General features: G+C 38.1%; 1 protein-coding gene across 6 annotated transcripts in view; it reads right to left on the bottom strand.

Moving 5' to 3' along the window:
* Nucleotides 1-12,214, bottom strand: part of arhgap26 (Rho GTPase activating protein 26) — a 306,778-nt gene that overhangs the window by 137,437 nt on the left and 157,127 nt on the right. For all 6 annotated transcript variants that reach the window (XM_062973896.1, XM_008104704.3, XM_008104707.3 and 3 more), the window contains exons 13-14: nt 11,929-11,994; nt 11,107-11,181 (exon numbers count right to left, since the gene is read on the bottom strand). In XM_062973896.1, coding sequence (XP_062829966.1) covers nt 11,107-11,181; nt 11,929-11,994 — 141 coding nt within the window. The remainder of the gene's footprint in view (nt 1-11,106; nt 11,182-11,928; nt 11,995-12,214) is intronic.

Genomic DNA, 12,214 nt, shown 5'->3' with positions numbered 1-12,214 from the left:
GGATATCCCCACTGCCCGGTCGGCCCAGCCATAGGAACTCCGTCTTTGCTGGATTCACCCTCAAACTACTGGAACGCAACCATCCAATAATGGCCTCGAGGCACTGGTGAAAACTGTCAGGTACAGACTCCGGTTGGCCTTCCATCTTTAACACAAGCTGAGTGTCATCAGCATATTGATAACACTCGAGCCCGAAATCTCGGACCAGCTGAGCAAGTGGTTGCATATAGATGTTAAACAACAGAGGGGAGAGAATGGCCCCCTGAGGAACCCCACAATGTAGAGGGGACCTCTCAGAGACCAGGCCCCCCCTCTCCACTCGCTGTCCACGGTTGTGAAGAAAGGAGGCCAGCCAATTTAAAGCTGTCCCCCTAACTCCAGCAACGGCAAGGCGGTGGGTCAGAAGATTGTGATCGACTGTGTCAAATGCTGCTGTGAGATCCAATAACACAAGCAACACCGACCCGCCCCGGTCAAGCTGGCATCGGAGATGATCTGTGATGGAAACCAATACAGTCTCTGTCCCATGCCCCGCACGGAAGCCAGACTGGAAAGGATCCAGTCCGGCTGTGTCGTCTAGGAACTGCTGCAGCTGCACCGCTACTGCCCTCTCAATCACCTTGCCCAGAAATGAAAGATTCGAAACTGGGCGGTAGCTGGAGGGAACCAAACGATCTAAATCTGGTTTTTTCAGCAGAGGAGAGACCACTGCCTCTTTTAATCCCTCTGGAAAGACTCCTTGCTCAAGGGAGCTGTTTATTATCTTCAGCAGCGGGTCACGTAATCCCTCCAAGCAGGATTTTACTAACCAAGAGGGACACGGGTCAAGGGAGCAAGTGGTCGGTCTAGCTGCAGCTATGAGCCTATCGAGACCCTCTGCGTCCAGTGGGATGAACTGGTCGAGGGTGGGCCCAGCAAGTGGCCACGGAGTCTCAAGTTCTCTCATTGTATCAGTTGTGGCGGGGAGGTCCCGGCGTAGTAGTGAGATCTTGTCAGCAAAATAGCTTTGAAAAGCCTCGGCTTTGAAAAGCCTCGGCATTATATTGTTAACACATACACAAACAGCAATTACTAAAACACACACACACACAAAATATGCTTAATGAATAAATAGGTCAGGGGCATTGTGTTTATGCCCCCTATAGTTTATGCAGCTGTAATGGAAAAAGAAGATATGATCCAAAATCATAAAATCTTTATTCAAAAACAATACCGTATTTACTTGAATCTAATGCTCACCTGTTTTGGCTAAATTATCTTGCTAAAATTGGGGTGTGCATTAGATTCACATCATACAGTAATCTTGGTGTTGAGCCAAAGCAAAAGGAAAAGTTGCTTCTGGAAGTGTACCTGGAGCTCCTCCTCTCTAATCAAATGGCCAGGGAGCAATGCTATGCCATCCTGGGATGTGTAGTTTGGTGAGGCACCAGCATCTGTTAGCAGAGAAGTCTCAAAACCTTGTCAAACAACAGGCCCCAGAATTCAATAGCATCGAACCAAGGCAATTAATGTGGCTTCATTCTACAGCATAAATGCACCCCAAGATTTTCCTCTTCTTTGTTGGAAGTTTTGGTGTTCTTACAAAATAGTTTATAACGAAGGAATTCTAAGCAAGCAGAAATAATAATGCACATCTTTTAAAACCAAATTACATAGAGTGCACTTTTAGCCGCTGGCAGCAAATACTATTTTTGGTTTTGGGGTTTGGAAAATTTAGGTGCACATTAGATTTGATGGCACATTAGATTCGAGGAAATATAGGTAATTTTAATTCAGCATTTCCCATAAATCTCTTCCTTTTGCATTCAGAACTCAAACATCTTCACAAGCAATTGCTATCCTTTTTATCATTTCCCAAGAACCTCCCAAAAGTCTCTGCGGAACTTGGGAAATTGCATTTTATAAATTAAATTAGTCCCTATGTAGTTATATTTGCCACATGGAAGTAGTACCCCAAACAGTGGTGTTTCCCATCATCTGCTACCTAATGTGTTTAACCAGGAATGTCAGGAACTGACCCTGGGACCTTTGCATACAAAAACTCTATTGTAAAACAATATAACTTCCTGTATGTGAAATCCTATAGAACGAAGTGGAACCTTCACCTGTTCTCATCATAGATTTCTTTGGACCCATTGCAAAAGAAATTCAATCATAAATGAGTGTTGGGTTCCATATTTACATGTGAGCAACTTATGCTTTGTGTGGCCCTACAGATGTTGTTTGACTGCATGCCCCAGCAGTTTTTGCCACCAGGAAATCATCTCTTTCCCCTGATCCCCAGTATATCTTCTTTGCTGTTCAGATTGTAATTCTTTTTCATGTATTTTTCCTTGCCAATATATTTTGGAGTCAGCTTTTTACCTTTGCATTCTTTTTCGTAAGCTCTTCCTAAACAGCTGCTATATAATTTCTGTATAAGGTGGAAATGCACACTTTCATTCTGTATTTTCTGTATATGGAGACAACGCATACTAGCATTCTGTATAAAGAGAAAATGAATACTTCCATTTGTGAAGCGTGGCAAGGGTGTTTTGTTATTTCTGCAAGTGCACAGGCTAGGAAGCCAACAACTTCAATCAGCCAGGGCCCTAGGAAAGATTGAGCCAGCATATTGTTCATGTGATGCTCTCAATTTTTACCAGATGCTAGAGTCAATCAACAAAGATCACTACTGCCAGCATGCCCTCCAGCTCAGCTCCTAGGGAGTATCTGACAGGATAAAGCTGGGAAAAGATAATATTGCCTTGGATCTCTAAGAGGACCTACTTCTTATTTACTTTATTTCAATTCAAAGTATTTCCATCCCAGATTTAAAAACCTACCACCTTTGTGCACACACAAAAAATAGGGAGATGGAACTATAACCACACAAAACAAAATAAATAAGTTTTTTAAAGCCAATGTTAAAATATGTTTTGTGAGCTCCTTCCTAAATGTAGACAGAGTTCATTCCAGAGCTTCTCTTGCAAACTTCAGAGACAGTACATTCCAGAGTGAGGGAGTGACACAGGAGACAACTCTCGACCATGTGCCTGACAAGTGAGAAGGCTTAAACTGAGTCAGGCAGCTCCTCGGATAGCCAAGCCTTGGGCTGTTTAGAATTTTAAAAGGTTAAGACAAACACCAGGAATTGAGCCTGGAAAACAACTGGCATCCATGACAGATCTTTCGGTATTGGGAACAATGTGACCATGATACTGAGTATTAGTTGGCAGCCTAGCTGCAACATTTTGTACCAACTGAGGTTTTTGAGTGTTCTTCAACGGTAGTCTAATATAGAGCACGCTGCAATTGTCTAAAGTTGATGCAACACAGCCACATAACCCGGATCAGAATGTGGATTATAGAAATCCATTTCTACTATGGAGAGTCTCCAAATGCACGCTGGGAACCATGAAAAAGCTCCTGAGGCATCCACAAAACTATCTTCATTCTGAATCAATCTAACATAACGATTTTTTTTTTCTTACTCCATTTGGAAAAACACACTGAACTACAGCAGTCAATTGCTTGAAAATCTGCAGTGGAGCTCCTCTTTGTACTAAGGGGGAAAGCGATTTCTTCTTGGGGAGGGAGGGAAAGTGTGTTTCTGATTCTGTCACAAATATTCACATTCCAAGTTTTCCGAAGTGCATTAGAGAAGCAGATCCCTTGTGAGCCTAACGATCCACTTTTACTTTCTCTCCCTTAAAACTATTTGGGGCCAATTTAAGAAATGTAGGATAGAAAAGACCAGCATATAATGTGCAGGACCCTTGAGAGGAACTTGGGTAACAGGAGAATTATAATTAAAATTAGTTTCTATTTTCATCTGCGAAACATTAGTTCTCTCACACATAAGCCGCCTATACAGTCTCCACGAAAAAAATAATTTTCCCTGTCCCTTTTTCTTTTTCAAACATTTCACAGAATTTGTTGGACACACTGGGAATAGGTCCCAGTACACCCAAAAGAAAAGGTGGAGGAGAAGCCTACTGGGAAAATAACGAAAAGGGGATCAATTTGCTGCCTTCACACATCTTCCTCCCCCTCACACACACATCAATATGGCCACACACTATTCTCCCCACACGTCACTGGAAACAGAGACTGGTAGAGCCAGGAAAGATCTTTAGAAACTAAACAGAAGCCATGCATATTGCACAACAAGGCTTCAAAATATGTTAAAACTTTTTACAAAATTTATCTCTACTTTTATTTCCCAGAAGACTGGTTTTTATGTCAGTCTACAGGCTCTGTAAAACACACGGTCACTGTTTAAAGTTTAACAATTCGTGCATACACATATACCCCAATATACTTTTTTTTGGTTCTTTTTAGTATGAGATTTTGCCCTTGGGCATTTTTTGCAGAATTTTACAGTCTTGCAAAAGATTGTAAAAATGTATTTGTATACAGAAAATGTTTTTTAATCTTTTTAAACATCTTATGTTTGACACAAAACACATTAGCCTCCCTATCAAGTAGTTATTGGATACTTTACCAACTTTCCAAAACAGAAAGCCATTTCTCTTGCGTGGCAATGCCAAAAGGCAACCAACAACCCATCTCCCCCACCCGTTTAATTTTAAACACTTATAAAGACTAAGTATAAACATTCCTGAACATGCCACTATGAAAGAACAGGCCAAAGAAGACTCCATTAAACCAGCTAGGGACAGAAAAACCACTGCAGAATGAATACCTTGACCAAAATGGAGACTGAGCCAATAGCCTTTTTCAATGAACATACAATTTTTCCCTAATGTTTCTTTCCTGGTTGTGATGTGGTAAATGGTCTCCTTCCAGAGCTTTCCTTCAGGCAGAAAAGAAATAGAAATGCCACTCCGTCTCGCTGGCACATACCGAGCCAAAGGGAATACATAGTTTACAGATGTCTGCCTAACTGCAGCATGATACAGCCAGTGTTTCCCTTTGAGCAGAGCATACATAAGGACTAAGCCAGCCAGAAGCAATGAATGATGAAAAGTGACCGGGAAAATTCCTCCAGCCTCTTCCTTCTTTTGAGTTAGTTTCCATGGAAGGCATTTAGAATACATGTTAAATCTTCTCTACTATGTTGGTGGGCTTGTATGAAAAACACAGTCTGCCTAAACCGATTCCAGCACAGACAAACCACCAGCAGTTTTATTGCATGTACTTTCTGTGGAAAAAAGCAATCCAGTATTTTTGTTTGGACATTGTGTATTTCATGCAAAATACATATTTTCTGCCTTTTACTCTTCTATGCAGGAAATCCCATGTGTGGTTTTAAATGAATTTCCCCAATAAAGTCTCAAAATATGAATAGAGGTTTAAAATTGAGAAAAACTCTTGAATCTTGCAAACCAGACAGAAAGTGGCTAAACTTGTTCATTCTTGCACATAGGAACAAAATGAGGAAAGAGTGACATCCCTATTCCTCATTAGTAAAGGCACATATTGATACACAAGCATTTTGTGCTCTTTGGGTGTGGAATTAACATTCATGTGCACCAGTTTCCTTTTCTGCAGTACTGGTTACTAGCTGCTGAGGACTTCAAAAATTGGTTCTTTGTATTGCCTGAAGATCTCACTGGTTCCACATCTTGTGATTTCCCTCTCCTGTCATATTATGCCCTGGTCCTAACTTTTCAAACTCATCACAGTATTTTTAATCTATTAATCAAACTGCTTAAGCAACTAAATGTTATATCTCTACTAGTAAGAGCCAGAATTGGCTCTTCTGAAGATTTTGCCTAGAGAACTCAAGGTTGGGAGAAATTACTTCACCAGCAAATTCCTACTATATAATCAAAGAAGTACAAAACTGTAATTCTACATAATAATACCAATATATTTATTGCATTTTACCCATAAAACATTTGAAGACCGTTATTCATAAAACCACACTGAAAATTTTTGAGACTTATTGAATTGTTGAATTATTCTTTGGAGAAGTGCAAACTATTCAGATTTTTTGCAAATCAGTTTGTCCAACCATTTTGTGAATACTAACAGATTGGACATTCAGCAGTTTCTTAAAAATGGTGCTGCAACAAAGCAAGATTCTGTCTGGCTAAATCTATTACTACAAAATTAAACTAACAATGTTAATATAAATGTAGTATATCCAAAGATATATTTATCGGTCCATAAACACACATATTACCAGGTAAGCATAAAAGCTCTATTTTCAACATGTAAAACAGGATGGGGTTATATAAATGAATGTGAAATTTCAAGAAACATTTTGAAACAGAATATGGTAACCATATTAAGTAGTCATGGGAGGTTAGCAAATTTGGCTAACTGAAAATTTCAGGTGAATTGCAGTCCAATTGCTCATTTTTCACAGTCATCTGAATTAGTAATAAAAAACTAGTATTTTCTCTAAATGTCACAGGTTCATGCACAGTTAGACCCCCATGAGCCCCAAATGCATAGGGGAGATGACTCCAGGGTTCAAAATTGCCAATAATAGTTAAACTTATTGAAATTAACACCTTCTGGCCCAAGAATACCATAGTTGCACCTAAACAATGCCCAGACAGGACGTATTTTGTTGGATGTAGATAAATAAAACTGTAACACTTGTCTCACAAATAAGAGGGTCATATTATATAAATATTGTATGAAAACAGGGCCAATGGAGAATAAATGCTCCACATATGATAAATATACTACAAGCTGTATTCTACTTTGCCACATCTCTCACACAAAAAATACTTGATACCCTTTCCTTAGTATGATTCCTTTCTCTCTTTTGTGAAAAGTTATTATGGAAGTCAGGTTGGAAAGCTCAAAGGAAATCTTTTGTCCATCTTTGGTCCTGTCTCCCTATTCACATGGCTGTCTTCTTTTCTATACCTTGCATTCTATACCTTGTGTGTAGGTAGTACTCCCACAGAGGCAAAATATGGTAATTATACTAACCAGCCAACAAACAAACATTACACAAACTTATTATGTTTACTATAAATTAACTTGTCAATTGGTGGTTTATGGGCTCTGATTTTGGATGTTTGTGTGGTGGACAATAAGATTGTCTAGACCTCATTGTGTGTGTGCCTGTTGATGTATGGCAACCACATACATGCACATGGTAGTTTTTTTAGGCAAGGAATATGCAGAGATTTTTTTTACCAGTATCTTCCTTTAAAATATAATCTACAGATGGTATTCATTGGCAGTCCCATCTAAGTACTAACCAGGGCTGACTCTGCTTAGCTTCCAAGATCAGACAAGATCTTGTGCCTTCATGCAACACAATAACATTCATCATGTTTTCGAAAGTAAAGAGTTTGCCTCTTTGTCAGTATAAAACTACTGTCTACATCAGTGATGGCCAACCTATGACACGCGTGTCAGCACTGACACGCCTAGCCATTTTTGCTGACACACTGCCGCATTCAGATTGATTGGATGACTATGTCTTTTGTGGCCAAATTTGGTGTGATTTGGTCCAGTGGTTTTGTTGTTTACACCATGGGAATTATGCACATTACATTCTATTATTATTCTATTATTATTGTAGTTTATTATCATATTATTACTATTATATTATTATTATATTATTCATTATTCATGACTACATTGAAACTAGAATAGACAGAAATCAGCATGGAAATGGCAAGAGGCACCATAGATTGTTGTACATGGAAATAATGGTAGTAAATAGTTTTTGATTTATTAAATAGTTATATATTACAATTATATATTTTTGTTATTTAAACTATACATATTGCGAAATTATGGGTTTTTTTCTCAAAGTGACACACCACCTCAGTCATGCTAGGTTTTTTGGTGAACTTTGACACACCAAGCACAAAAAGTTGCCCATCATTGGTCTACATCAATGAAGGCAGCACTTTAGGCGCCTGTGCACATTGTTTTTTCTATACCGCACCTGGATTTCCTACAATAATTCAATATGAGACTGGCAGTAATCTACTATATACAATACATGCTTGCTTCCTTTTAAGCAAACTCCAAAGAGTTTAGTGGAGCCTGCTCTTGCTAAGCATGCATAAGACTTCAGCCCAGAAAGAGCAGACAATATTCATGAGAGACTTCCCTTAGGATGACTGGGTTCTGCTTTGGGGCATATTAATACTCTTTTTTCCGTAACCAAAAGAACAGGTTCTTATCAGAATGAACAAAGTTAAGAATCACTTTGCGTCACCGCTTTAGCACACAGCTGATGAAGAGGAGTTTGGAAAAGCACATTCCTGCAACTAATCTTTCACTTTCCTGCTATCTAGCGTGTGCAAGTAAAAACCAGCTATTTCAAGAAGTACTGTGTTTAAGAAGCACCCTTCATATTTCTCATTCCGTCCTGAAATGCAAAAGAACTTGACAACAAACACGTCATTATTCTGTTCTTTGCAGAAGGTAAGTTCAGGGACTGCAAAGCTGTGAATTGCCAAAAAGCTCACAGGATAACTGGAACTATCTTCTATTTGAGTATTTCCCCCCAAAGTCTCCAAATTGAAGCCAGATCAGCCACAGAGTGCTGTCTGTTTCATAGAGAAATATTGTTCCACAATCTGCCATGGCTCTGTCACTTTTGCCAAAAGAATTTTATTTCCCTACAACCTGGGAATGCTTCTATTTAAACAAAATTCCAACTTCTCATGCTAATTTCTTTTCTTTCTAAATATAAGCCTGAAGTTGTAAAAAAAAAATTAATCCTAAAACAGACTGATCGACCCTCACATGTTTTGATGGGAATCATGGAAAAATTGAGCATGGTCAGCTTGAGTCTCTCTAAAACAGAGAGATTCAAGAAATAAAAGTTCTCAGTTATGGGGCTCTATGTAGTGTTACTCATGTGAAACCATGACAAGTTGCAGCAGAAAAAGAAGTGTAATCATTCTATTAAAATAATACACTATTCAAAGAACAAGGCAGCTATTTTTCAGAAAACATAATGATAATAAAACTACTATGAAATAAGGGCTAATTCACCACGTAGCCCTGTGTTATTTATTCTGATATCCACATCTCCAATAAACTACTTTCCTCTCATCAAGATTTCTTTTGCAAGAAACACCACCTCCTGTTCCATCCCACCGAGAGGCATACTCCGCCATAGTTATCCCATCTTTGCTAGTACTTTGCTAGAGACTGTCAAACTTCCGAAAAACATTTTTACATCTTTCTTATCTACCATGAGTTTAGAGAATGGGCTACAGATTCAAAGAAATCTATAAATGTTGTATGTGAACTTCAGAAGGATTTTTTTTTCCTGGGTCCTTCTTCTGAAATATAGTCTACAGCACCCGGTATTAGTTGGCCGGCCTCCCATCCAAGTGCTTACCAAGACTGGCTTTGCCAATAAAATCACCTCTCTTTCCTTCCAATATGTCAGCTTTTCTGTAAAATAAGCTACTGCTAGCACCATTATAGTGAAGAAAAGGTTGAGGATTCATAATGAACAAAGAGCAAAGAAATTGATTGAAAACCTCACTAAATGGCCTTGGGCAAATCTGTATCTCACATTCTCATCTCACTCACACAGCTGGGGAACGAAAGCTTAATATTTGCTCTGAACTCCTAAGAGGAAGCCTGCTATACAATCCTAAACATAAGAACTGTTTTCAAATTTTGGAAAGCCGTGGAGTGGAGACTGTACATGCATATGCATGCAGACATGCGCCGGGGGGGGGGGGGGGGGGGGGGGAGGGGAGCAATGAAAATATGTCAAGAAAAAATACAGTAGAGTCTCGCTTATCCAACGTAAACAGGCCGACAGAATGTTGGATAAGCGAATATGTTGGATAATAAGGAGAGATTAAGGAAAAGCCTATTAAACATCAAATTAGGTTATGATTTTACAAATTAAGCACCAAAACATCATGTTATACAACAAATTTTACAGAAAAAGTAGTTCAATACATAGTAATGCTATGTAGTAATAATGTATTTACGAATTTAGCACCAAAATATCATGATATATTGAAAACATTGACTACAAAAATGCGTTGGATAATCCAGAACGTTGGGCAAGCGAGTGTTGGATAAGTGAGACTCTACTGTAAATCAAAAATCTCTGACATTAGTTTGTTACAAGATTCTTCTGTTTCTAGTAAGTGGTTTCTACAGTATCTTAAATGAATTTTATAGATTAGTCCTTAGGCCGTATCACAATACCAAACCAAACAACAAGGCTTGATAGGACTTGATTACACTCTATGTAATAAGTTAAAATAAGACACTTCTAACAATACAATAAACAAATATGATAAAACTGAATATGTACATCATATTTCCTTATTGCCCCTAAAATTTACCCCAATCAGCCCCACATATGTGGTTCTCAAATGTATTGTTTTGCTTAAATACAGAGCTGTTTTATATGTTATTTTTATGCCTTGGCCACACATAAAATATGTTGTTCTGATGTGAGATTCCCAGTACATTGTCTGTTTGATATATGGATCAAGGAAGAAGTCTCTCACCTTCTGATACATTTTAGTCAAATAATAAGTGTGCTATATCCCCAATTTCAGGTGCTCTGCAGATACAAATCTGTTCATTATAGAGGATGCTATTATATCTCCCATATCTGACCATTGTCTCAAGCTGATCAAATCTAGCTTGAGTGAATATCTCCCTAAAATGTTTTGGCATTTGCATTTTTAGGTAATTGGCAATTTGGAAGGTACGTTTATATTGACTAAGCCATTTTAAGTTGGCAACCTTATTGAGAGTGGCTATATCTTTTTGAGCTTCTGTGTCCAAAATTCTTTGTATAGCACTCTTTTTTTACTTGGTCATTTAAGGCACAGGAGACAGGAAGACCGCAACTTCTCATATAATTTGTCACTTGCATAATCCAAGAAGTCTGTAGTTGGGATTTTATCTGTTCTAATAGGCACAATTTTGGCAGTCTATTGGGCTCCATTACATTGATTTTACACCAATAATTATATGCTCTAAGTTTAGACTGTGCATGGATTGTGTAAAGGTTTCTACAGTAGATTGAAGGTTGTGCACAATACTCGCATTCCACAAATGAATTCCCCATTCCTGTCCAAGAAGTAAGTTCACATCAGCAGGTTTCCATTCACTCTCTAATATAGGTATAAGCACAATGGGCACCACCAAAGAAAAACAATATGGCTGTAAAAATGTACTTACCCATTAAGATACTCAATAGCCTCTGGACTCGGGAGTTGACACCAACTATTCTGTATAGTCCTTGTTCATTGATCCCTAGGAAGGGAAGTAATTTTATTTAATTTGGAGAACTGTCTGAAAGAAATATGTTTCCTTTAAAAAAAAAAGGTATTTCATAGACCTGCATTGAGCCTGCCTCACAGGTTGATACACGCTACAAAAGTTGCAGATTGAGCAAAAACATAATACCATAGGCTTCCTTTCTGTTTAGAGACCTGGATTTCAGGGTATGAATTGTACACTACTGTCCAGCATAGAAATTCAAGAAAAGATAACTCTTTCCTCACATCAACCAATAACAGGATTTTAATCAGTTGTAAAACAGATCAAATACTAGCAATGTTATTTCATGGCTAGATAATAAAATTCATTAAAGGCGGAATTTTACTTGCTCTATCTAACATAAAATTTGAAGTTAATATGGAAAAAGATTTGCAAACAATAACCCAATGGTGTTGTACTTTAGACTTAAATTGTGCAATATTTGCAGGTGGTATTCTGGCACAGAAAACTCGCTCCTAAACTGCAAAGATGCCTTGAACCACAAAAAGATTTTGAACATTGCAGTTTTCAAAGACTTTCGTACAATGAAAAGGAAATTGCTAAAATTACTCAATGCGTGCTTTGAAAAAGCAAAGAATGACATCCCTATTAAAGAGCTTCCAGTTGGATATATCCAGAGCATAGTTCACACGAATATCTAATTCCTGCTTCCTATTTTGGCCCTCTAAATAGATCCAGAACTTCAACTTAGGAAGAAGAATATCTGAGATAATATCATACCTCTTGTTTCAACAGCATGGATGCATTTCTTCACAATGCTGAAGCCCATATTATCCAACTGGGCAGCTAAAATTAAAGAAAACAAGTAAAAGCTTTTCAAATAAAACAAATAGGAATACCGTAATTTGACACTGAGCATATTTGGAAAGGGATTACCTTTTGCAAAAGGATCTAACAAATGCTATGCTACTCTTTTTTTTTTTAAGTGTACATAAGTGTAACGCGATGATTAAAATGTAGACAACCAAACCATTTATCTAAATGAATTTTATTCCAAACACAGAAT

The sequence above is a fragment of the Anolis carolinensis genome, chromosome 2 (assembly GCF_035594765.1).
Source record: "Anolis carolinensis isolate JA03-04 chromosome 2, rAnoCar3.1.pri, whole genome shotgun sequence".
Taxonomy (NCBI): Eukaryota; Metazoa; Chordata; class Lepidosauria; order Squamata; family Dactyloidae; genus Anolis; species Anolis carolinensis.
The sequence above is the reverse complement of the archived record's forward strand: the minus strand, read 5'-3'. Positions and strand labels throughout refer to the sequence as shown.